Here is a 27,016-nt window from a genome sequence, read left to right as displayed (position 1 = left end):
TCTAGAAACATGAAAGCATGCAGGACCTAACTACCAGGGCTACAAGGTTCCCTGCTTTAAACATATCCAGTCACTTTGAAAGATAATTGGGTGCAAAATACGGATTCCATCTCACACCAGAGAGAGCCCAGTGAGGGGGGTGGGAAATGGTCACTGAGGGATGGATACACTGGCTTTTGACCCTGGAGCTGGAAAAGTCAGGGACTGCCCTTAAAATAACACGGATGCCGGACAGTAAAGGAGAGTCCGCATGTCTGCAGTACCAGCACGTTTCCCAGTTTCTGTTCAGCGTTCCCATTCAGTCTTGCCTCTGACTCAACATGAGTATCAGACCTCAGGCCCCAGCAACTCTTCTAGAAAGAAACTTTCACTTTTCAGCTGCTTGCAAAAGGAACAGACCTGCCTGGTGCACAAAGGCTCTGTTTTCTTTGTCGTTGGACGTAGGGCAGGATTTTCTGGGTTTCCCCTCTTCTCAATGTTGACATGCGCTGAGCTCCCCTGGGGTCCCCAAAGGCCAACACAGGCCCAAAGGTGGTCAGGTGAATGAGGAGGGGAGGGGTGTCTGCCGGTTTTCACAAGCACCCTCTGCTCTCGGCCTGGCCTGAAGGGCTCCTCTGCCGGGTCCACCGAAGCTGCTGCTTGTGGCAGGAGAGCCTGGCAAGCCGTCGGCGCTTGTCCAAACACACACTGGGATACAGCGACAATGAACGGGGGGATCCGCCTAGCTAGACAAACCCATGCACACACCGAGAACCGAGAGCTTTTCCTGGGTTAGGAACATGCAAGCACGTCCCTGGAAAGGGGGGAGTGGGTGTTTTGCAATGGCTGCTGTGGCCCTGCTCACCCTCCCTCTCCTTGAGTCTTGGGTGCTCACAGGCCCATCTTCCAATGGCCAGCACCTGCCCTCCTTCACCTAGGTGCTGCCTCTACTCACAGGCACTGCTCTGCTGTGCAAGGGACAGGCCAGGATGGACCAGGGCATTGCCGCCCCCCGCTGTGCGCCCCGGAAGCAGCCCTCACCTGGTGACCAATGGGAGCTGGTGTGTCTTCCATGCCCAGGCAGGAAGACGCCAAGGTGTCCTCTACACTCCATTCCAGGTCATTAACCCCGCTGCCCGCAGGGGTAACTGGCCGGGCACTGGCCACCTTGCCCACCTCCCCGTCTCTCTTCCCCACTTCCAGCTCTCAGGTGTTAACTGGGCCCAAATAAGCCACATGCGCCCAAACTCTCATCTTGCCCTCTGCCTCTAAAGGAACCAAAACTGAGTCAAGGTAGCTGACGGTTACAGGAAGAAATTAATGATGGCCAGGAGCGTGCCAGTATCATGTTGTGTCTGTGCATCTCAGAAGACCCACTCCATGTCAGCCTGTGTGTCAGGAAGTAACAAGTAAACAAGGAACACAAAGAAACAAATGAGGAGTTCCTTTCATGGCTCCACAGTTAACGAATCCGACTAGGAACCATGAGGTTGTGGGTTCGCTCCCTGGCCTCACTTAGTGGGTTAAGGATCCAGCATTGCTGTGAGCTATGGTATAGGTCACAGACGTGGCTTGGATCCTGCGCTGCTGTGGCTGTGGTGTAGGCTGACAGCTGTAGTTCCGATTCCACCCCTAGTCTGGGAACATCCATATGCTGTGGGGGCGGCCCTAAAAAGCAAGAAAAAAAAAAATGAAGATTGGTGCCAATAAAGGATTCTGCTGGGATGAGCTGGTCTGGGAAAACGAGGCTCTTACCCTTTCCAAAGACCCCAACACACACACACACACACACACACACACACACACACACAGTTCCCATTTTAGCGCGAGGCTGGTCCCCTTCCCCACCCGAACATCTAGTTCCCAGGGCACCTTGACAAGATCGCCTTTCTTCAAGTGGCATCTTTAAAAAGGATACAAACGAACTTATTTGCAGAACAGAAGCAGACTCCCAGACTTTGAAAAACTCATGGTTACCAAAGGGGACAGGTGGTGAGGGGTGCACTGGGGGGGTTGGGATTGTCATATGCACACCATCGTATACGGGATGATTGGCCAACGGGCACCTGCTGTAGAGCCCAGGGGACTCGACCCAGTATTCTGCAGGAAAAGAATCTGAACAAAAATGAATGTGGGGACACGTAGAACCAAATCACTTTGCGGCACAGCAGAGAGAATGATCACCACACTGTACATCAACTGGACGTTGATAAAACTTTAAAAACCGAAGAAGAAGAAAAAAAAAAAAAGAATGCCTGTCTCTCTCTGATGCTATTTGTGACAAGGAGTGTGTCCAGCTCCAAAGGGGAAGAACGTCACACGGGCCCCTGGAAACAACTTCCACTGCAGAACACGTGTGGCTGTTGACACCATAAATCAGACAGTTTTTGGTACCCGCATGGCTCTCTTCTCCCTTCCCCTGCCCTCTCCTTCCCTTCGCACCACCTCAAGGTTGCGGAGTCCAGCTCACGGTTCCACTCTGGAGGGATATGGGAGGGGACCTTTCCAAAACTAACCTTCCCTGGCCAACCAAAGCTCTTAATAATCTGCCAGACATCACAAAGATCTCTTTGAAAGCTGACCTAAAGGATGTAGCTAAGAAAAGGGACCAAAATCTATAAGGCACTTCCTGGAGAGAAATACACCCAACCTACCAACATTTACGTGAGAAGTTTGTCTTATGTGTATGTTATGTGTATAGATGTCTGCCTACATGGGTGGGTGAGTGTGTGTATGTGTGTGTCTGTACAGTCAAGGATGTATTTACACAGAAAAACATGAGTGAATCTCAAAAATAGCATGCCGCTCGCTGAAGGAGGCTTATGTCAAAGAGCACAGAGTGTATGGAAAGTTCCAGAACAAGCCCAAGCTAATCTACGGTGATGAAATCAGAAGAGTGGTTGTGCAGGGGTGGGCTGGGCTGAGGATTTCCTGAAAGGCGGGCATGAGGAAACTTCCTGGATATGTCCTCTATCTTGATGGAATTGGGGCCCTAGAGACATATATAGGAACCCACTGAAAGTACACTTAGGGCTTAGAAACATCCCTGTGTCTAAGTGTTAGCCCAAAAGAGGGGTAAATAAATCCTACACTCTAGTTAATGATACGCAGGCGAAACTATGAGAGATGGAGTGTATTTCTCTCTGCAAATTACTTGGAAATCCACTAGAAGAAGACAGGGTGGATGGATGGATGGATACTGGCAGAGGTGGAGATAGGAACAAACTTATGCTAAAACCAGTACAGTGAAATGCAAATTACAGAACATAGGTGCCGAGGCCGTGGGTGTTCACTGTACAATTCTTTCCATTTTTTTCGTTATGTTTGCAAATTTTCATAATAAAATGCTGGAGCGGGAGAAGAAAAAAAAGTACCTACAGGCAGAATTCTTGGGACTGGATGGGGAGAGAGAAGATGCAAAATTTTAAGAACACGTGACACTGTGGCATTGAAGAGAGAATAATTCCAGACTCACAACAGCTACGACTGAGAGACTGTGTACCCCTGGGAACTGCAGAGCCACCAGGCCCCACATTATTTGTCCTGGGCCTCGTTAAAGGAAACATCCCTTCTGTGAGCCACAAACACAAGATGTTCCTGCAGAGAAGCCAATGTTCTTCATGAAACTAGGGTCACTGCTAAGAACACCTGGGCAGAGGGACAGGTACAGCTGTGTTACAGCTTCCATTCCTTTCGATTCAGTGTGAACTCATCAAATTATAATTTAATTTAACATATTGGTCTAGTAGTTGTGGTTAAAACGGCACAGACAATGGGGAAACTTTATGCTTCTGGAAGGACAGGTGCCCATGGGACAGGGGTCCCTTCTTTTTGGACGGGTTGACCTAAGGCACGTCCAAGGTCATACCCTCCACGGTGAAAGGGGAGGGGAGGGACTGAGCACAGAACAAGTCCAGCTTCTTCCCCACCTTCTTGCTGCCCTTAACCTCCTCTCCCCCTCTCCGCTGATCTCCATTCTGTACACCTGACCTTGCAAACTCAGTTTTAAGACCCAGCAATTTCCCGTCCGTCGTGGCTCAGCGGTAAGGAGCTCTATTAGTATCCATAGGGATGCAGGTTCAATCCCTGGCCTCGCTCAGGGGGTTAAGGATCCAGTGTTGCCGTGGGCTATGGTGCAGGTCACAGACATGACTCAGATCACGCGTTGCTGTGACTGTGGCGTAGGCCGGCAGCCGCAGCTCTGATTCGACCCCTAGCCTGGGAACTTCCATATGCCACAGGTGTGGCCCTAAAAAAAAGGCAAACAGACAACCAAAAAACCAAATTCCCATTGTCTGTGACTTCTCTATGGATTTTCCCAGGGCAGTCAACCAGATCACAGCAGAAGTGGTAACCCTGCTCCCCGAGAAAGAGCCACTGGGAGGTGCAGGCTGCTGCTAACAGGCTGTTCGTGTGCTCAACACGAATGCTTTGAAAATTAAGACTATCTTGACTTTCTGCCTAGGTTTTATCACGTTTTATCACATTACTACATGCCAGACTGACTCGACCTCCTCCCACAGCAGAAGACTCCCTGAGTAAGAACCACATTCTCCGCTGCATAATGAACTGAGGCTCTGTGTGTATGTGAGCCCCTTGACCCACGGTGGGTGCTCAGGAAATGGGCCCCCACGCGCAGGCCGAGCATCTGCCGTGTGCTAAGTACTTTATACACTTTATCCCATGGATTCTTCACAGCAGCCCTTCCGGTTTGTGCCGTGAATGGTCCCCACCTCCCAGGAAACCAAGGCTTGGAGAGATTAAATGGCTGGTCCCGGGCCCCACAGCCCACGGGTGTCACAGCAGGACTCCTGCTCAGGTCTGTGGGACCCTGGACCACACCACTAACTCCACCCGGAATTACTTTACAATTAATTATAAGACGTGGGTCTACCCATCTTCTGGTTTTCTCAGTGACCCTGAGGCCCAAGTAAGGGCTCCGCTAAGTGTCTATTTTAGTGACTGAGATAACGGAAGCTTACATGACCGAGCCTGAGCCCTCACACCCCAGTCCCATGCTCCTTCCCGTGGGGCCTGACCCACTGGGCTGCAGCTGTTCTCTTCCCTTCCTCAGCCCAGCATCCCTGGTCCAGCAGCGTGAGCCCAGAGACCCCACTGCAGGCCCAGAGCTGGGGAACCCAGGCCGGTCCTGTGCACAAGGCCTTGGCCAGGCCGGACAAGCCACTGGGCTGGGCTCATGTTCATTCCGCTCTGAGTCAGCAGCTAAAAAAGGCTGCTAATCTTTAATTCAGGGATGTTATTTTTCTATTACAGAAATTTCAGCCAAACTAATGGTTTCACACTATATCAGGAACCTCAGAAGCGCCAGCAGGATAATCCAGACATGGACTCATTTAACCTCACTCTCCAAAGTGGAAAGTGGGCCTCGTCATCCCAGGCCAGTCCCCGGGGGTGCATACTGGAAGGTGGCTGTCAGCCCCCTAGCCACGGGGAGCCCCAGGGGGGAGGAAGCAACAGGCTTGGGAGGAAGCAACAGGCTATGGTCTGTAGGAACAACACTCAGTGGGTTAACTCGGACCGGGATCCCCAGCCCTCAGCCACACTGCCCGGGTTGTTCCCAGGAGCCTGTTTAAAACGTCTGAGGCCTACTGGGGTTCCCATTGTGGCTTAGCAGTTATGAACCTGACTAGTATCCATAAGGATGTGGGTTTGATCCCTGGCCTCACTCAGTGGGTTAACAATCTGGTGTTGCTGTGCACTGCAGCACCGGTCACAGATGTGGCTTGAATTCTGGTGTGGCTGTAGTGTAGGCCAGCAGCTGCAGCTCCAGGTCTACCTCTAGCCTGAGAACTTCCATATGTCACAGGTACAGCCCTAAAAAGAAAAAACAGACAAAAAATAAAACAAACCAAAACAACCCCCCCCCTGAAAAAAAGTCTGAGGCCTAGGAAACTGCTGTGACCCTCCGGGGACAGAGGCTGGGCACCCCCTCACCTGACCCCAATCCTCCCAGAAGCCACCCTGAGGCTTGAGCATCCAGACCAGGATCAGAAGGCCAGGGAGAGGCAGCCAGTGCCCCAAGGCCCTGGGCTCAGGTCCTCAGCCAGCCTGGGCCTCAGGCAGGGAGTCAGGGAGGCTCCCTGGGCAACCGCTGGGGTCAGGAAGGCGAGGTTCCAGCCACTTGCAGGTCGAGGCAGAAACACAGAAGCCTTCCCTCCCAATCCTCACAGATGCACATTTTAAAATACAGCCTGGGGTTTCTCAGGGCAAGAAATCTTAGAAACAAATCCCCTGAGATGGGGTGTCTCGAATGACCGACCATGTGTCTCACGAGAAACGCTAAGTGGACATGAGCCCATGGCAAGGCCGGCCTGGTGCTCACATGTGGCTGACACCCTCCCTCTGGTTGTGAGTTTGTCAATTTGTCGAGGGCAGGAGGAGATGAGGTCCAACTGGCTTACAGGCGCAGCCACCCTCCCCGCAGCCAGCGGTCCGGAGCGAGCAGCCCAGGCATGGAGGGTCTCAGCCTCAGTCTCAGCCTTGGCGGCACCATCAGGAACTTTCCAACCACTCATGTCTGGCTCCAAACACCTCAGCTGTCCTGGCCCAAGGGGAGGGGGGTGCTGGGCTGAAAATCTCCCCAGGGTTCCTCACACTAGGGTGCCCCCAACGTGCCCCTGGGAGCCTGCGAAACCCCAATGACTGGGTCCCCTTGCCAGAGGCTCTGCCCTGCAGGTCTCAGGTGGGGCCTTGGAATGTGCATTTCCAACAAGCTCCCGGGGGCCACTGCTGGTGCAGATCCCACCCCTGCTTTGAGAACAGCTGCCCTGAGAACACTTAGATGAGGGCAGGGCCCTGCCTTCCTGGGGACCCCAGTATGCAAATGGGACTTCAGGTGGACCCCAGACACAAACAAGGTGAGAGGACACAGCCCAGCCTTGTGACCAGAAAAGCCGGGAAATGTGAGTGCTGGGCCTCGCTCTGTTGCCATCCAGAGGCGGACCCTGGAGATACCCCTTCCCCCGCTGCAGACCCCAGTCCTGGCATCACCAGTGGAACAAAGTAAATTCAAGTAAAGAATCCCCAGTCACCCCAGGTACACTGCTGCTCCAGAAACAGCTACGGAGGGGTGGGGACCAGGCCAGAATGAACCCCACAGGGCTGGAGACGCGCCCAGGGCCCCTTTGCTCCTTGGCCACAAGGAAGAAGTGGCCATCGTTGTCACAGGTCAGGAGAGGGAGCCCAGGGGTGCAGGGGGCCAGGAAGTGGCTGCCACTTGAGATGACCCCCCCCAGTGGGTGTTCCCAGCACCCCCACTTCCATGGCCCGTGGCCGCCACACACAGGTGTGCTCACTGCTCACGGCTCCGTGGGAGCCTGAAATTTCAAGTCTGGGGACACTGCCCCCAGGTGCTCACCTGTGGCCAATGGCACATGGATGCATGTGCCATCCTCTGTTCCCAAAGGGAAGTAAGTCCAAGATGTAAGGAAGACCGGACAGGTGGCCTGGCCACCAGACCCCCCGGAACAAGGGGTTAGCCCAGACCAGTGGCTTTCAAGCATTTTTAGAGGATGAACCTTTCTTCTTCTTTTTAATAGATCCCTAGCACAGGGTCGACCAGTGCTGAGGTTCTGACTGTGTGTCTCTGTGTGGGGGTGAGAGTGGGGAGGGAGGGGTCCCTGAGTCCCAGACAGCCTCCCACCCCCGCCACCAGGGGTGTGGTACATACATACAATGGAATACCCTTCAGCCATAGACAAGAATGACATATTGCCACATGCAGCAGCATGTATGCAACTAGAGATGCTCACACGCACTTGTATGTGGAATCTGAAAAAATGATGCAGATGAACTTGTTTACAAAACAGAAATAGACTCGCAGAGAACAAACTTATGGTTACCAAAGGGGACAAAGGGGAGGGGAGGGATAAGATAGGAGTTTGGGATTATATGCACACCACTATACATAAAACAGATAACCAACAAGGACCTATCGTATAGCACAGAGAACTCTACTCACTATCTTGTAATAACCTATAATGGAGAAGAATCTGAAAAATATATATACACATGTATGTATACACACACACAAATATATACACATGACTGAATCACTTTCCTGTATACCTGAAATTAACACAACATTGTGAATCAACTATACATCAATCAATAAATACATAAATAAATTTTTTAAAAAATAAAGTATTGACTACGGTACTAGTTTTAATATGGCACAGGCCCCATCTCAGGGAAGGTCAGGGAGAGCAGAGAGGGAGGCAGGATGTCTTTCTCGCCTCAGCCTCCCCTCCAGGCCTGGCACCTGTCCCAGGGTCTAGGGCAGGGCCGGCAGCAGCAAACGTTTCCTGGAAAAGGGCCACAGAGTAAAAAATTTAGGTCGTGCAGGTCCTGTGGCCTGTATTGCAACTATTCAACTCTGCCTTCAAAGAGCAAGAGCAGCCATGTGTGGCTGTGTGTGGCTGTGCTCCAATAAAACTTTATTTATGAAAACCGCCAACAGACCGGGTTTAGTGGAGGGCCCCAGTTTTGCTGAGCCCTGGCATAGGGAAAAACGCTGTGGGGTCCGCAACCCTAAGATTCTTTCCACATTTATGACAATGAATTCTCAATTCTTAAACTCTACTTGCCGGAGTCTTGGTCTAACCTATCAAGAATACACTCATTCCTGAACTTCACGGATTTTTGTTCCAAGAACCAAAAATGTTCTGATGAGCTAATGAATGTGAAAAATGCTTTGAAAAGCCTAAGCTTTGCAAACGGGCAGACCCACCAAAGCCTCTAAGAGCAGAGCTTACCATCCTTTACCTGTGTTTCAGGAAGATTCCAGGCACTGGGTTATGTCCGCCTGGGCTGCTTTTAAAGAACGGGGTTTAAAGAATGCTGCAGTAAAAAGGGCCTAAAGGGACAACGAAGCTGGAAGAAATGAATAGTGTCTGGTCCTTGTCTCCTGGAGCCTGAAACTTTTAAACTCTCCATAGAAAATCCCACACTCCCCATTTCATCCTGTTTGTCTACGCAGCGGCCTCTTAGGCCAGGAAACGGCATTAGTCAGGAGGCTCCTGGTTAATCCCTGGATACGTCTCCTTTGCGCAGCTGTGAAAATGCTGCATTGTTATTTAACTGCACTGAACCGCTCTCCATCCTTGAAACTGTCTTCATAATCACACCGTGACCTAAGGTGCCCTCGCGTGGTGAAGTCCCCGTGAATGGCTGCCATCCGTCTACCCTCCATCGTCCTTCTGGCAGAAAGAAATCGTAGCCACAATTTAGTAAGCACCTACTGTGGCTGAGCTTTTGCTATTTCTTTCCTTTCTTTTTTTTTTTTGGTCTTTTTGGCTTTTCTAGAGCCGCACCCACGGCATACGGAGGTTCCCAGGCAAGGGGTCTAATCGGAGCTGTAGCTGCTGGCCTACACCACAGCCACAGCAACGCCAGATCTGAGCCAAGTCTGCAACCTACACCACAGCTCATGGCAACACCGGATCCTTAACCCACTGGGCAAGGCCAGGGATCGAACCCTCAACCTCATGATTCCTGGTCAGATTCGTTAACCACTGAGCTACGACAGGAACTCTGAGGTTTTGCTGTTTCATGAAGCTTACTTCACCTCATGACAACCACAACTCTGAGACGTGGGCCTCTCAATCTGCATTTTACAGACGGTGGAGATGAGGTTCAAAGAATTTAGAAAACACCTGCCAATGCACAGGTCGAAAATGACGGAACTGCGATTGAGGATTTACCCTGGAACCCAAGCTCTTGCCACGTTATCATCAATGACTTCATGTATCTCATCTGTTATTTTTCCTAGCCTCCTTGTATTGACAAAGAAAAGACGAAATCCTGCAAACAGATACAAGGGGGACAATTTCTTCCTCACTTGTGATCCTCTGAAGGTGAAAAAAGAACTGTCACCTGGCCAGGTAAGAATCATGAAAGTTCACCCAAGAGCTAAGCTAGTCTCAGATGGCATTAAATTTGGGTTGTGATTTTTCTACACAGAGAGTATATTGCTTTTGAAAGGAAAATTGAGATGTTTGTTTTTTCAATAAGCAACAAGTCTGGAGTAGGGGGAACCTGCTTTCTCTTCTTGCAGGGCCCTGGGCTAACATCCACGTCCCAGCCTCCCTTGCAGTTAGAGGTGGTCGTGTGACTGAGCCCTGACCAACAGAACATGAGCAAGAATGAGGGTCTGGGCCCTAAAATTCAGCTTGTACAACCCCCCTTCCTCATTTCCCTTAGAGCAAAGCAGCACAGTGACCTTGGAAACCAAGCGGGAGGACAAAGAAGCCTCAAAATAGAAAGTTCCACAGTCCATGGACCACCTCTTACAGCAGGGCCACCGCAGACCAGAACTTTACATGAGAAAGAACTTTGTTTTGGAGTTCCCATTGTGGCCAGTGGTTTAATGGTCTGGCTTGTCTCTGTGGCATTGCCGATTTGATTCCCCAGCCCGGAGTAGTGAGTTAAGGCTCTGGTGTAGCCGCAGCTGTGGCACAGGTCTCAGATGCAGCTCAGATTCGATTCCTGGCCTGGTGGTCCCAGAACTTCCATGCGTCATGGGTGCAGGGGGAAAACAATAAAAAGAGAAAAGAAACTTCTTTTGTGTTAAACTCCCAAGTCTGAAGGACTTGTTACTGCAGCTACTATTATCCTAATCCAGTAACGACTATGACACAAATTAAATAGCAATTACAATGAGTTAAAATTCTAAGTTGTTCCACTTAAGAACGTAAACAGCGATTATTTGAATCATGAAAATTAGAGAAAAGTTAATGGAAGTTATGTAAACTAGAACAATAAAGTATATCTTTTAAGACTCTAAAAAAAAAATCTTAGTTGTTTCCCAGGTTCGAACCCAGGGATAAAACGCTGAGGTGATTGAAAATTATCATTCTTCATATTTTGGATATATTAAATACAGTATTCAAATTCCCTTCACCTGTTTCTTTTTATGTTTCTACTGTAGCTACCAGGAATTCCAAAGTCACATCCGTAGCTCACAGTGCATTTCTACAAGACAATGCTGCCCCAGATCGTGAAAACATCAGATTTTCTGGATAATTACTGATACACATTGAGTATCCATGCATGACAGGTGGGAGCCCTGCTCTGCTTCTGGAAAAGCCCTGTGACCTCAGGAAGGTCACTCGTGCCCCCTGGATCTCATTTTTTTCATGTAAATCCTGAGCGCTTTGGACCTTCCATTCTTTGTAGACTGGTCATGCCCAGCCACATGGTATTAAACCAGCTGATCCCAGCATCCCCTTTGCTCAAGACCTGCACCCTGAACCAGTCTGCCCTGCCAGTCCTGGCCTGGGCTCCAGTTCCTGTTCATGGTTCATACGCACCCTTGGACTAAGCCTGTACTCTTTTTTCATCCAGATCTCTGACTTCCCTCCTCTATGACAGCTCACATTGGACTCTTGGATGATATGGTTTCTGGCCATTCCGGTAAACACACAACCTGATCTAATAAACACTCCAGCACAGCCCCGTGGGGTCAGTGTCCATCAGCCTCACTTCTGTCCTGCAACCCAGGCTCAGGGTAGCTTCCCCATCGCCAGAGCCCTCAGACCCAACCAACAAGCCTGGCAGAGGGAGGGAGCAGAGCCCTTTATCAGAAAAGAATGCAGAGACCTCAGAGCCCAGCCCAGGCCAAAGGCTATCATTTGAAGTAGCTTCCTTCTTTCAAAGTTTCTGAGGAAAAGCTTATTTCCTTGAAATAGCAAAGAACTGAAAACCAAAAGATGAGAGGTTTTCTTTCTTTTTTTTTTTTTTTTTTCTGGAGATAGACAGCAAAGTGTACCAGTAAATAGTACCAAGAATTCATTTCTGCTACAGTTGTCCACCACCCCCAATATTGCATTTAGTTAACTTAATTTTCTGGGGATCGAATTGATTCGAAGTTAAATTTCTCTTAATAGGTCATCTGAGTAAACAGTTTCGGGTCTATGCCAAAAGACGACGTTTCCAGGCTCGAGATGAAATCGGCAGTGTCAGGCTAAGAAAACAACCTTAAAAATTCACAGAGGGCTGGAACAATTGCAGAAAAATTAGAGCCCGGGGCTCAGTCTTTTTCACGCAGATTTAGAAGAAAAAATTACAAATTTCCACCAACACTAAAAAAAAAAAAAAAAAAAAAAAGCCAACATGTCTTTAAAGTGGCAGCTGCCATATAAAGGGAGAGCCATCTCACAGTTGTCACTATACCACCGTATAATGGGCATCCTGCATCCTGAGTTCCCCTGGATGGTGCTCTGGGCTCCTGGTCCCCAAAGAGTGGAAGACAGGGTTTGGGGGGGGGGGGAAAGGAAGTGGGAGGGACAGGTGGAGGAGGAGGAAATAATGGATGGAGGGAGGGATAAAAGGAGGAATGAGGCAGGACGTGGAATTCTGGGACCGCAGAGAAGTTATGAAGGGAGGGGGAGCTGACGTCTGGCGGGGGGGGGGGGGGATCTGGAAATCCCTATTCTCTCGAAATTGCTTGGAATGACTGCACTTGTGCAATGGGAGGGCCAGAAGGGATAAACTAGTCCCAGGTCCGGGTCCCAGGTGAGGAAAAGGACATCCGAGAAGCACGCCAGCCCCATCCTCCAATCTGCTCTCACAATCAGAATGGAAGTCACTCCAGCACCACCACTGAACCTATGTTAAATTGACTCTACCAGCATCTGAAGCCAGGTGTTCCGAGAACACCGTCTAAGAAGCCCTGTGATGCCACAAGCAGCACTCGGCGGACTTCATGACAAAAGCTGACTTGACGACTTTATGACTTAATGCCTGTGACCCTGACACCACTACTCACCTGGCCACGGCCCACATGGACCCCCAAATACTCAGCTCCCCCCGTAAACACTCAGCCCCAGGAGCACAGCGGGAGCCCTGATGCCACCCTTGTGGGCCCCCTCACTTGGCGACATCATCATAAACAGGAAGAAGCCTGGTCCAAAAGGCTCAGGGCTCCCCTCCCAGCCCCGCTCGGATGATGCTGAAAGCAGAACTACACCAAGCAGGTAAGTAACCCCCGCCGCCCTCAGGCCACCCCAGCCTCTCAAGGGAAGCTGGGCAACGTCTTGTGGCTGGGCGGTGGCTCAGGCCAGGTTGGTCCCCTCATCCTCCAGGAGGTCAGAGGTAGAGAGGATGACTACTATTACATTTTAATTCCAAGTCAGGACCTGCTGAGTGCTCTGGCTCTCAGCTCTTTTCATAAAACACCTGCTTGGTGAAGTCCAAACAGCAGACTTCAAGGGCTTTCCGGAAAGAGCAAGAGGTAACTGAGGGTCAGGGGGGTCTGTGGCAATGTTTTAATCACATCCTCATAGACAGAGGATCCCTCAGAGCGCTGCACTCATTACAGGGAGATCTGCCGAGCTGGTCTATGTGACAGGACAATGCTTGACCTGGGGAAGTGGCCTGTTGGCTGCACCAGGGCCACATCTGCCCATTCCTGAGAGGAGGGGCTGAAGTAAGCAGCTCCGGGACCCCACTGTGATGGAGGGGTGGGTGCCCCCCTCCCAACTCCGCAGGAGGTGGGAAATCCATGAGTGAGGCCCTACTGTGTGCCCACTGTCCACAGGCACCCTGCTGGGCACCCCCAGTGATGTCACTCCCATTCTCCCAGCAGCCGTGAAAGGTCAGAATGGTGACCTCAGGCTCAGGGAGAGGCGCATAGAGGCTTCGAGACTCTGGCTGTTTGGCCACAGCTTCTAAGCTAGGCTTCAAACCCAGGTGCGTGTGACCCCAAAGCCCAGAGATGGGCCCTCAGATTTACAGATCCACTCTACGTCCTGGAGGTGTCTGCACCTGAGCCAGAAAGACAGGGGATATGTCCAAAGACAAATGCAGGTTCTAGACCAGCTTGTCCCACAGGCCTTTCTGTGATGATGGAATGTGCTACCATCTGAGCTTTCCAATACGGCATCCACGAACCACACGCCTCTCTGGGTATTTGACGTGTGGCTAGTGCAACCGAGAAGCCGAATTCTTCATTATAGTTCATTTAAATTAATTTGAATTAAGGTGGCTGTTGAATGTCCATATTGGACGGCATAGATAGGGACATTTTATCCCAAAAACATTCAGAAAGCAGAATGGTCACAGCAGGCTTCGTCCAGGACAGGGCCTCCAGGCAGGCCCTGGATCCAGTGCTAGGTTTTGAACAGGACCCCTCTTGTTTCGGGCATAATCATCTTCCCTGTAGAATGCGGACTGGAGGCAAGGACCCCAGAAATCAAGCCCAGTGCCCCTCATCCACAGGAAATCAAAAACGCCCCTCCTGCATCCTTGTTCTTGGACCTGCGCTGTGTGCAACATGAAGAGTAGTTTGGCCCGAGCCCTTCCTCTCCTCCCCTTCCCTGTGCCCTCCCTGCCAACACCAGCAGGCACCTGGCCTGAGCTCTTTTCAAAAACTTAGGCATCTTCTGATCTACCTGTGAGCTGAGTCATTCCTCTTGTACAAGGGCTTTTACACCTGTCACTCTGAGAAAGCATTTCTTTTTCTTTTTCTTTTTTTCTTTTTTTTTTTTTTTTTTTTGGTCTTTTTAGGGCCTCACTAGCAGCATATGGAGGTTCCCAGGCCAGGGGTCTAATCAGAGCTGTTGCTATCAGCCTAGGCCAGAGCCACAGCAACGCCAGATCCTTAACCCACTGAGCAAGGCCAGGGATCGAACCTGCAACCTCACGGTTCCTAGTCAGATTCATTTCTGCTGCGCTACGACAGGAACTCCCAAGAAAGCATTTCTTGAAAGAGTGAGTGGTGCCACTCACAGAGAGACGGCACCCCCGCCCCCAAGACACAATCCCAACCACAGGGAACAGAAGCCCTCCGTCACCAGTGGCCCTGGGCATGGCTGGACCCAACCTCCGGAGCTGGGCACCACGTTGTGTCTGACTCCCATTTTTTTTTCCCATCCCTACACGCAGGATGACAACTGGGCTCCCCAGGACTGAACTTCCTGGCTCCTGACATTCCAGCCACCGTGCGCCTACTTGTAGAAAGAGGTTGCAAAACCTTTGGCCATAAGACCAGATCAGCAGACAGAGATCTCAGCGGAGCAATGACTTGCACTTGAAACCTTCGTGCCCACTTTTCATTTCCAGCTCACGCAGCTGCCATGTGCTTCCCTGACCTTCAAGAGTATTCCTTCAGAGCATTTAATAACAGCCACAAGAGCCCTTCAGCGCTCCAGCTTAAGGAATAGAGACCACGTAGGGCTGTAGGTTGGTTTTGGTGGGGAGAAGGGTAATCTCTTTTTAATTCTTTCCCACTGAGAGAAGGAGGGCCTCTCTCCACCTCCCCCCAAAAGGGCAGACACACGATTTCACTGTCTGTCCTCCGAGGTCTAGGGTTCTTAGGGCTGTAAGGAAGACTGTGTATGTCTTTCCACAGTGACACTCAAAATGAGACAGGCCTTTGGATGTGGGATCTCTATGTGACTGAGCTTCCCAGCCCCTAAAGGGAATACACTCGAGGCCCAAAACCCCGCCAGGCAAGGAGGAAAGACCCTCAAGATCTGAGAAGTCCCCCGAGATCTGAGAAGTCTCCATCGGGGTTGACGATGCAGCTGCAGGCCCAGTCCATCCCACAGCCCATGAGCTAAGAATGGTTTTTAAAATTGTAAAGGATTATAAAAAAAATGTTTTTATTATACTACAGATATGGTATTAGGTCTGCAAAACCTGAAGTATTCGCTGTCTGCCCTCCCAAGGACAAGCATGCTGACCCCTCTAGCAGGACCTCGTCTGTTCAGAGGGTACTTGTCATTTTCCGAGACTTGGTCCAGCTGAATCATGGCAATTCCAAGTCCCCTGGACCCCCTTGCGTTAGTTTTCTCTTTAGGTTCAGTAACATTAGAGATAAAACATTCCAAGGAAAGGCACAACAGATGTCAAATATAAGAGCTGATAAATCAGTGTTCACTGCCTCCAAGATCAAACCTCACAGGTGAGGACCGGGTTCCACACCTGTGCCTTTACTGCAACAGAAACAAGGCTCCCGATTAAAGACCAGCCAGCGAGCACTCCAGGCATCAAGGCAAACGCGGCCACAGGACAACTTCACCCGCTCCTGACTCCGCCTCCCACTCGGCAGCACCTGCATCCACCTCTGATCACAGTATTTTCACTTACCTTTCCCCCCACCGCCCGAGGGAAAGAACACACCTGAATCGTTCCCTGGGATCCTGCATGTTCCTTAGACATGTGCCCCTAAATGGCCTTAAAGAACTCAAGGAAAAGACACAGCATCTGGCTCTGGTTCAGCTACCGCCAGAGAGACCGCGCCCAGCGCGAAGCCCCCGCGCAGCCGTGTCTTACCTGGTTCAGTGCAGTTCTTGCTGCTCCGCAGCCCCGTGTCTTCGGAAGTCAGCGTGTCGTTCACCTGCATTAACTTCCTCCCCACCGTCCACTGTCTGTCTTGCCCGATGAGGTCCATGAAGTCGAGGTCTGGGGAGAAAGAGATCAGGCCCACGCGTCACTAAGAGCAGGGTGTTACCTTCCCAAACGCCGGGTGCCCAGTGCCTTCACCAGGCGCCACGCGCTCAGTCCCAACGACCCCCCTTAGGCCTCTGCCTACTGTCACTCACCACCCTGAGGGCGTTTCTGGCTGCTGGCACCTACTGGGCCCCACAGCGGCAGCCCTCAGCCAACAAATGATCGGAGGTGTACACGCCACTCTGTGTAACATATATAACCAACAAGGACCTACTGTATGGCACAGGGAGCTCTACTCAATACTTTGTGATAAGCAGGAGTTCCCATTGTGGCACAGGGAAAACGAATCTGACTAGGAACCATGAGGTTCTGGGTTCAACCCCTGGCCTCGCTCAGTGGGTTGAGGATGGGGTGTTGCCGTGAGCTGTGGTGTAGGTTGCAAACGCAGCTCAGATCTGGCATGGCTGTGGCTGTGGCGGAGACTGGAAGCTGTAGCTCCAACTGGACCCCTAGCCTGGGAACCTCCATATGCCGTGGGTGAGGCCCTAAAAAGACAAAAGACAAAAAAAAATTGTAATAACCTAAAAGGGAAAAGAATATGAAAAAGAATACACACATACTATATATATATATATATATATATATATATATATGTATATGAAACTGAATCACTGTGCTGTATACCCGAGACTAACATGATACTGGAAATCAACTATACTTCAAATACAATATAATAAAATAAGTTAAAACCATGATGGAAAAGAATATTTAAAAAAGAATGCATATATATGTATACATGAAACATTATGCCGTAGAGCAAAAATTGGCACACTATAAATCAACTGTAATTTAAAATTTTTTAAATCAAATAAGCGCTAAAAATAAACAAAAAGGAGGTGGTGTACATAGACTTCGCTGCTTCTGTGGAATGGCTCGGAAGTGGGTACTCTAAACTGGATTCCAAGTGTCTCCACTGGGATTACTCCCCAGTTGTCTACAGGATGCCTCTCCTGATAAAACACACTTTATTGGCCACTGTCCTTTCCTCACTTTTCCCCTGCGCCCAATAACATGCTGAGAAATGTTGAACCACAAATTCTCTGCAGGAAAAAGTTCTGGTTTGTAGCCACCGGCCAACTTCCATGGTATAAATATTCCCACCCAGTCCAATTTCAAGCTACAACATGACCTCACTGAACACAGATTTGGGAAGACACGGGCACAGTCAGGTCCACTAAGTCAGTATGTCTGGTCCTGCCCACCAGCATCTACTCCCTGACCAGCATTCCCTTGAACCACCTTCCAAATAAATCACCTGCAATGGGGGAGACCCCATCGTGGCACAACAGAAACGAATCCGACTAGTATTCATAAGGATGTGGGTTTGATCCATGGCCTTGTTCAGTGGGTCAAGGATCCCAAATGGCTGCGGCTGTGGCATAGGCCAACAGCTGCAGCTCCGACTCGACCCCTAGCCCGGGAACTTCCATTGGCTGCAGGTGTGGCCCTATAAAGCAAAACAAAACAAAACAAAAAAACAAAATCCACCTGCAATGGGACACCTGCTCACGATCCACCTCTTGGGGGTTGCCAAGCTAAGACACCGTGTCAATATCTGTCTAGAGCCCAGGCCAGTGAACCCCATGTAACAAGATTTTGATAAACAAGAGATGAGAGCATGAACAAGAGCAGAGCAGATCACGGAATGCATGACTAGGGCTGAGCGTCTAACAGGGCTGAGGTCTCTGATGACTGGGGGCCAGAGGTGCCAGGAGGAAGAAGAGATGGAAAAGCATGTGGAGGAGAATGCGGTGCCTTCCACTCAGAACGTGCGGAATCTGAAGTGCCCACAGACCATCCTGGGGGATGGCAAATGTGGGTAGCGACCCCCGAGGGCAGACAGCTAAGCTACACAGAACGTGTGGAGAATCATAAGCCAACAGGGAAGAGAATGAGACACGGATGGATGGGGTTTCCCAAGGAGAAAGGAAAGGAGGCAGAAAGCATGGAAAACTCAGCCTGCCTTCAGAGAGTAAGTGGAGTAAAAGAACTCGGCAGAAGATCCTGAAGGGAAGGAAGAGAGCGAGGGAAATGGTGGCACGAAGGTAAAAGCAGAAAGAGAATTTCAAAAAGGAAAGCCCTGACCACAATGGACAAATCACCTAAGACAAGAGCACAGAACCAACCAAGCAGGACAGCAGAGGGTCCCTGGGAGGCAGACAGCAAGCACAGGTGGCTCTTTCTAGTGGCTTAGAACTCAGCAAAGTTGTGAGATGAGGCTTTGGCTACCTCCAACTCGAGCGTCTAGAGTTGCTGTGGTCAGAAAACGGCTCTAAGGACAAGACAGGGTTCTAATTCATGAGCCCACCGGGTCTTCACAAGAGGCCAGAGGGTGCAGCCCACCCAGTCACACCCACACAGCGCTGTGAAACGGTGGAGGAGGAGCTGAAGGTCATCCTACCCACTCCTCTGTCTCCATGGTGACTTCAGTTTCCCAGCTGAGTCACTTGTGTTACGTTCTTGGAACTTCACGACACCGCTCAGGAAAGGCAGAAGGAGCCCTGGACACTGTTCTATTGCCCACTGCTGTCCCTTTAACACCTAACCACTGCGGGCTCGGTGCAGGTGCTCAGTAAGTAGAAGGGTCCTCGTGTCAGGAGAACTGTTCCCACTTTGTGGATGGATGAAGTAAGACTCGTGGAAGTTTCTCGAAACCACAGTGCTTGTAAGCATCTTCCCTAAGCCAATGGGAATCAGCATCTCACACACTGAGGGCCTCCTCGGTCACCAGGAATCTGCCCCCCACGTGTAAAATTAATTGTGGCTCAGCTCACTACCAACATAGTGTCTGTGAGGATGTGGGTTTGATCCCTGGCCTCGCTCAGTGGGTTAAGGATCCAGGGTTGGTGTGGCTGTGGCGCAGGTCTGCAGCAGCAGTTCCAATTCAACCCCTAGCCTGGGAACTCCCATATGCTGCAGGTGTGGCCGTAAAAATAAAGTTTAAAAATGTTTTTAATTCAAAGTAAAAAATAAAATAATTTTTCAAAAATTAAATTTAAAAATAAAATAATCGAGTAGCTTATTACAACTTTTACACATTCACCAGGACACAGTTGCCCCAGGTGTATTTGCAAAAAAAAAAAAAAAAAAGGAGAATGTGGAGCCCAACGAGAATAAAGAATAACTTAAGACTCTGAAACACAAAGCCTACATGGTAGCTGCACGTTATCAGTTTAGCCATAACTGTCAGGACAATACCAACGATATTTCAAGGTTAAAGCAAGATGTTTATGCAAGCTGGTTAACTGAATGGTTAACTCTGAGGATTAAGAATGGTGACAAGCACAGACAAAAAAATTGCAAAAACTCATAAAGAAGCAATAAGGTCGGTGGCCTTAAACCTCAACAGACAGGCAGACCTAAAATGTGAAGGTAACACCATGTGATCATTAAGGATCTAAGCATGTGGAGAAGGACATCCTGTCTGTCTCTGGCTGGGCTTCCGCAGGAGCGGCCCCTGAGGACAAGGATTTGAGCACAGGTGATTTACATCAGGACGATCCCAGGAAGCCTCCCTCTGGAAGCAGCGCAATGAGTCAGGGCAAGGGAGCCAGCCAACCGAGGTGTGTTTCATGTCCATTGTTAAAATGAGTAAACCAGAGCTTGACCCCTCTGGAAGTCTCTGGGGGCCAGTGTAGACAGGCAACTCAGACCCCCAAGGGGTGGGCGGGGGAGGGGGAGCCTGGCTATTTGTCCACCTGCTTTATTGGTTGAATAAAGCCTGTTCCCAAGGAATTTTAATTCCTTGGCACTTCCAACCTTCCACCTGGGTGTCCAATGTGGGCTCTAGTCTTAGATGACGAGACACAGGTGGATGGTGCCAGTGTGTGCTCAAGATGGGAGACAGGATGATGCGGGCAGGATGCCAGTGGCATCTTCCCGCCCACATGAGACCAAGAGATGGGCCATTCTGCTCTTCTTATAATCTGGGTCAAAGAAAGGTGCGTTGTGGTCCTCTAATCCAACATGCAGGCAGATTCCAAAAATGTGCAAAGAAGCAAGAGCGTCCTTGCAAGGACTTCCAAAGTCCTTTCTCAGGCCAAGTTTCCATGGTTTTGCAATTCTGAGAGAAAAGCTGATACCAATTAAGAGATATAAAAATAAAGCCAGCTATTGTAGCAGAAAATTAGACGACTTTTTCACAGGATGATTCAATATCTTCAGGAATTAGAGACTATTAAGGCAGCACCTCTGGATTCCAAAACCTACATACTTTTATCTCAACAAAAATCTACCTGACCACTGATACACGGATGCAGAGACAAGAGAAAATAAGAATGATGAAAGCAAAGCACTGTATTCACTCCCTTCCCACTGAGAGCCAAGGGTGATGATATTATGTCCCATTGCGTTGGTCCTCGTAAAATTGTTAGTGACTGGGTCTATACCGTTTCTGTACTGCAGAAAGTGGCAGAACACTGTAAATCAACTATATTTAATTAAAAATAAATAAAAATTTAAGCATTGCTGCTGAGGTAGGACAGGGCAGTGATTCTCAGGCCAACTTACTTTTGGAGTAAGTAAGTCAGAGTAGAAGTGATCTGCCTAAATTCAAAGCCAACCCATGGTGACATCAAGTTCCTTAAACTAAAAACAGAGTTACCAACATGATCCGACAATCCCACTCCTGGGCACATATCCAGAGAAAACTCTGATTTGAAAAGATATACACACCCCAGTGTTTGTGGTACTGTTCACAATAGCCAAGACATGGAAATAACCTAAACATCCACCGACAGATGAATGGATAAATTAGATGTGGTACATACAGTGGAATATTACTCAGCCATAAAAAAGAATGAAATAAATGCCATTTGCAGCAACACGGATGGACCTAAACATTATCAAACTAAGTGAAGTCAGACAGAGAAAGACAAATACCATGTAGTATGGCTTATATGTTAAATCTTTAAAAATGATACAAATGAACTTATTTACAAAACAGAAATAGACTCACAGGCACAGAAACAAACTTATGGTTACCAAAGGGGATAGGCGTTTGGGATTAAAATATACACACTGCTATAGATAAAAGAAATAAACAACAAGGACGTACGATAACAGGGAACTACATGCCATATCTTGTAATAACCTATAATGGAAAAGAATCTGCAAAGACATATATGCATACATACACACACATATATAAATGAATCACTTGCTATATACCTGAAACTAACACAACATTGTAAATTAACTATACTTCAACTTTAAAAGGTTAAAAAAATTAAGAACTCTCTAAAGACTCCACCATAAAACGGTGAGAAATAAAGTCATGACGGCTTCTGTTTATTTTCTATTATACGTGTAAAGAACTTTCCATTCTTCGCTATGTTTCATCTTAACAACAGTTTTACTTGGAACTACTAATTCCATTTGCAAATAAGGAAACCGAAGCACGAAGAGATTAAAAGACCTGCCCAAGGTCACACAGCAGGCAAGGAGGAGCAGAATGGGGCTGAACATGGTCTGGTGACCCCAAAGGTCATGTTCTTGGTCGGTCCCTGCAGAGGATGGGGGTCCACCTGGCTGCGTTCCTCAGCCACAGGGAGGCAGATCCATGACGCAGCCTGCACCTTACAGCAGGCGAGGCATGAGGACAGTCTCCCTGGACCTACTTCCCCAGACACCCTGAGGATCCGTGGGGATGAAGGAGCATCACACACAGGAAAGAAAACGGAAACCCCACTGGATGCATGAAGCTGGGCTCAGCATGGATTTCTTAGAGACTCAGCTGGTCTCTGGCCGAGACATGGAGGGTTGCTGTCTTTGATGTGAGGAGAGGGGGGGCAGGGGCAGGGGGCGGGGTAGGGGGCGCAGAGGGATGGGGGGAGGGGCCCACTGCTCTCCCCTCACTCATCCCCGCTTCCTTGGACCCCTGGACCTCTCTGCTCAGCAGGGGCTGTTCCTCAAAGCTACCCTTGAGCAATGTCAACAAAAGCACTTGGCCCCTGTCCACTGCGTTCCAGGCTCCTCCTTTGCCAGGCCCTGCAAGCTGCATATTAATTAGCCAGGGAGGGGGTGGGGGGGAACGAAGAGGGGGGCAGCAGGCACACTTGTCACATGTCACCAGCTCCGAGCAGGGGGACACGAGGGGGCCTGCTGGAGGAGGGAAGTTCTCAACTCCAGACTCCAGGGCAGGCACTAAGGAGAGAAGGCGCGTGGGGGGCCCGGTGCCAAGTTTCCATGACCGAGCTGTGCACTCACCCTCTCTGCTCCCTCCCTCTCTGTCTCTGTCCCCCCTCCCCTTCCGGTTCCCCGTGAGCATGACCAGGGCTTGGAAAGCCCAAGGATTTCTGACACCGAGAACGGATTTCCTGGGATGCCCCCAGTCCACCTCCACCCCAAGGCTAACACGCTTCCTCCGTGCACACCCAAGTCCCACAGGCTCCCACCTGCCCCAAGTATGGTTCCAGTAGAGAAGGGGGGCCTCCCTGCCCTCTGGGGAGCAGGGGCGGTGGCCTCCTTGGGATGCATGCATAAGCAGCAGACACAGCAGGTCTGCTGCTGAAAAGTGTCTCTCATGCCCCTCGCCTCATGTCCACCAGCCTTCCCTTCCCACCCCACCTCATTCCACCTTCCCCATGTCACTGATGGGGGACCGCCTGGCTCCAAAGCCCAGGTGTACATGTCCTACCTTGTCCAAGAGCTTAGGAGTGCAGGGGAAGGGGCCCCCCAGCATCAGCAGGCTCTCTTGGGGAGGTGGCATTAACTCTGCCCTCCCCGAGGACCGGGATCGGAAGATAGCATTGCTTCTTGACACTGGGACGGACAGAGCTCCCCAGGGGGTCAGGGCAGCCAGTGGGGAAACTGAGTCTTGGAGAGTCTAAGGCACGACTGAAGACAGAACGTCCAGAAAACTCAGCAGAATAGAGGCAGAGCCCAGACCTGCAGGACTGGCTGCGGCCTCCAGACTGCTCAGCGTGGCTATAAATACCCCGCCCTGCAGTTTACACAGCTGTCTCCACTCTGGGCGCCTGGGTCTTCACCTCGGGGTCAGAGGGCGGGTTTGCACAAGCCCGCAGCCCTGGGACCGCCTTCTGCAGACTCTGGAGCAGGGCGCATCCGCCCCTCCAGCGCCCTCTCCAAACGGTCCCCTTCCTGACCCCCCACCCGCTGTGGTTTGCACCCTCTGTGGGTGAACAGGGAACAGGAGGGAGGACAGAAGGGCTGGTCCTTGCCAGCGGATCTTTACACAGATTTTCCAGCTGGAAGAAGAGCGAGGCTCTAGAGGGAACTGGGAGGGGAAGAAGCTGGAGGCTTGATGGCCTGGGCGCTGCTTCCCTCCACAGCCTCAAAGCTTCCAGAAAGACAGAGAAGTTGCAGGGAGGCCACAGACTCCGTCTAAACTTCTTTCTCTGGCCCTTTACATGCCCTGCCAGTAGGCCGGTCGCGTCCCCCGCCCTGTGCTGCGGCAGAGCCTTGGCAATCACGGGCTGCAGCGCTCACACCGCACTTAAACCATATCCCGGTATCGAGGCCTGGCTCCTCCACTTCAAGAGGAAAACCCTGCAGAAAGTTGAGGTTTCTCAGTCCCTGTGATGGGGGAGGGTACAGTCACCCCCGGCCACCTGCCCCATGGATGTGGGCCCTGCTGCCAACTCGCATCCTCCACAGGCCCCTGCACAGACCAGTGAGTCAGCAGCTAGGGCGTCCTCCAGGGCTGGTGAGAGATGCTGCACTTAGACTGGGCACGCCAGGGTCTGAGCTGCTGATCTAGAGCCCTAGGGCATCCTTCAAGCACAAGATGCAGAGGGAGGCAAGGGGCTGAGGGCAAGGGTCCCTGCCCAGCGCTGCTAGGGCTCTGGATGGAGAAAGGAGAGGGTTGCAGGGCTCCAGACTGTGCTGTGGGACGTGTGCTGTGCAGCCGTGTCCTGCATCCAAGGAAGCCGGTCCCATTACTGGTCCCTTTGCATACCCACCCACCCCACCCCACGAGAGGGGAATGGGAAGGCCCAGCTATCTTTCTACCGCCACCAAAGCCCTGACTGCTGCTGCACCTCTCATCCCTCCTGACACCCCTCGACACCCAGTGACACCCTCTCCCCAGAGGCAGAGTGGCCTTGGGAACGAGGGCTGCCCAAAGCACCCAGCCCAGAGCCAAGAGTCCAAGCTGGCCCTGAATGCAGATTCTGCCTTGGCTGTCATGCAAAACAAGGAAGGTCTGGTTGTGAGACTTGGAGGCCTAGATGGGGGAGCCCACAGAGTCCCCCCCCACTGCTCCCAGGAGAACCCCTTCTTCCAAGCAGCCTTCCCTGACCTTCCAGGACCCCCACCCGCCTCCCCACAGCACAAGCCCCACCCCTCCCCAGCCACTTCTCCTTCCAAACACATATCAAAAGGTCTCCCCTGCTCCTTCCCCCCTCCACCCAGGTCATAAGCTCCAGGGGGCCCAGCCTCCTGGGCCTATACGTCGGTGGGTGCCCCACAGCCACAGCGTCGCAGGCTTTCGTTCAAGCCACCACCTGGGTGGGACAGGCAGTCACGGCCGCATCCCCAGGAACAACCCCCAGGTGATTCTTCCTCATCCCTCAGGGGTCACACCCCTTGATTTGCGGTAAAGTTTAAATGACAGGCCTGGGAATTTCAGGGGCAAACTTAAGAGAGAATCCAAGGGGTCTGGGGTTCCCGACAAAACTGTTTGCATCACAGTCTCGCTACTCAAAGTGTGGTCCCGGGACCAGCCACATCAGCACCCCCCGGGGAGCCTGTTAGAAATGCAGAATCCAGGGCCTACCTCAGACCCCCCGCCTGAGACTTTGCATTGAAACAGGTGACTCTGACCCGGGTGCACTCAGGTCTGAGCAGCCCGGTGCTTAAGTGGGTCTTTCATTCCTCACTTGTTCACCGACAGCACTGGGCGCCTTCCAGTTCCCGGGATGGCACCTGACTGGCTCTCTCCACCTCCAAGTTCCAAGTGCAGGGACACCTCCCCAGGGACTTGGAAGGCTCCTCACTGTGCACAAGCCCCTGCAGGAGACATGCTTTGATATTCAGTGGCCCTCAGGCCGCCCTGAGACGCCTCCTCTGTATCTGCCTTGTCCCCACCCCCCCACTTTCAAATTCCCACTAAAGGCTTGAGAAGGAAGCTCTCATCATGGCTCAGTGGTAACGAGCCTGACTAGTATCTAAGCAGGTGTGGTTTCGATCCCCGGCCTTGATCAGTGGGTTAAGGATCTGGCACTGCCATGAGCTGGGTGTAGGTCGCAGACACGGCTCAGATCCAGCCTTGCTGTGGCTATGGCGTAGGCCGGCAGCTGTAGCTCTGATTCCATCCCTGACCAGAGAGTTTCCATGTGCCACAGGCACAGCCCAGGAGGGCAGAAAGAAAAAAGGCTTGAGAAGATCAGGTCCCAATAGGCAGGTGTCAGAGATTTCTTTTTCCAAAAGCTCCATCTTTCTTCTCTACCCTACCAACTAAAGCAAGCGGTGTGTTCCAGGGACTTCAAGGGCTGGGCATGAGACTTCAGCATCTTGGGCATTTGGGGTTCTAGGGTCAGATCCACCCCTGACTTTGGGCTATCAGAGACATCGAATCACTTTCTCTTTCTCCCTCTGAAAACTGAGAAGCTGAAGAATCCGACCTCTAAAATCCCTTGAGCTTGGACTGTTAAAAATCTAGAGTAGATCTGGGCACCTCAGGAGCATGGGCTATGTGCCTGATTGAAGAGTGGGAAGAAGATACTAGAACCTCTACATCTGACCTGCCACCCTAAAAATAAGAAAAACACCTCTTGATTTAATATTTAAAATGCAGGTTGTAAGTGTCCATCAACAGATGAATGGATAAAGAAGATGTAGCATAGATATTCAATGGAATATTAGCCAGGAAAAAGAATGAAATTCTGCTACTTGCACCAACATGGATGGACTTGGGCGGTATTGTGCTAAGGGAAATAAGTCAGAAAAAGACAAATATGGTATGATATCACTTTTATGTGGAAGCTAAAAAAAAAATACAACAAACAAACATAACAAAAAAGAGCAGATTCACAGATAAAGAGAACAAACGAGTGGTTATGGGGTAAGAAAGGGACGATAAGGTGGGAGAGTAAGAGGTATAAACTATTATGCATAAAATAAGCCACAAGAATGTATTACACAACATGGAGAATACAGCCAAAATTACATAGTAACTATGAATGGAGTGTAACCTTTACAAATTGCTAATCACTATATTGTATATCTGTAACATATAATATTGTAAAGCAAGTATGCTTCAATTTATAAAAAGAGGTTAAAAAAACAAGAAAACTGCTAACCTAATAAATAAATAAAAAGGTAGGTTGACAATAGTACCCCCACTGAGTCCACCTGCCAGGATATCCCATAAATAATGTAATAGAAGGGCACTGTCACCCAGGGCAGAGCCCAGTATGGATGCAAAACCAGGATGGACCTGGAGCCTGCCTGGCCTACTTGCATCCAGCACAGTGACCTTTCCATGGGCTCAGAGAAGCAGATCTTCAGATACTGCTTGAGATAGTAAAATTTTTACACTATTTTAAAATGAGGTAGGAGATGATCATGAAATGTTTTTATACCATACAGACGTTCACTGACT

At 50.4% G+C, this 27,016-nt stretch overlaps 1 protein-coding gene across 7 annotated transcripts in view; it reads right to left on the bottom strand.

Moving 5' to 3' along the window:
* Positions 1 to 27,016, bottom strand: part of SLC24A3 (solute carrier family 24 member 3) — an 808,408-nt gene that overhangs the window by 425,768 nt on the left and 355,624 nt on the right. For 6 of the 7 annotated variants that reach the window (XM_085004595.1, XM_085004596.1, XM_085004597.1 and 3 more), the window contains one exon: positions 16,276 to 16,404. In XM_085004595.1, coding sequence (XP_084860721.1) covers positions 16,276 to 16,393 — 118 coding nt within the window. In that variant the 5' untranslated portion in view covers positions 16,394 to 16,404. Of the gene's footprint in view, positions 1 to 16,275; positions 16,405 to 23,089; positions 23,361 to 27,016 lie in introns of those variants that run through there. The other variant, XM_085004593.1, reaches the window with a different exon arrangement.

The sequence above is a fragment of the Sus scrofa genome, chromosome 17, assembly GCF_054392235.1.
Source record: "Sus scrofa isolate SSC_HxYL_T2T_F1_AM1 chromosome 17, Sscrofa_HxYL_maternal_Yorkshire_Landrace_v2.0, whole genome shotgun sequence".
In the NCBI taxonomy this organism is placed as follows: Eukaryota; Metazoa; Chordata; class Mammalia; order Artiodactyla; family Suidae; genus Sus; species Sus scrofa.
The sequence above is the reverse complement of the archived record's forward strand: the minus strand, read 5'-3'. Positions and strand labels throughout refer to the sequence as shown.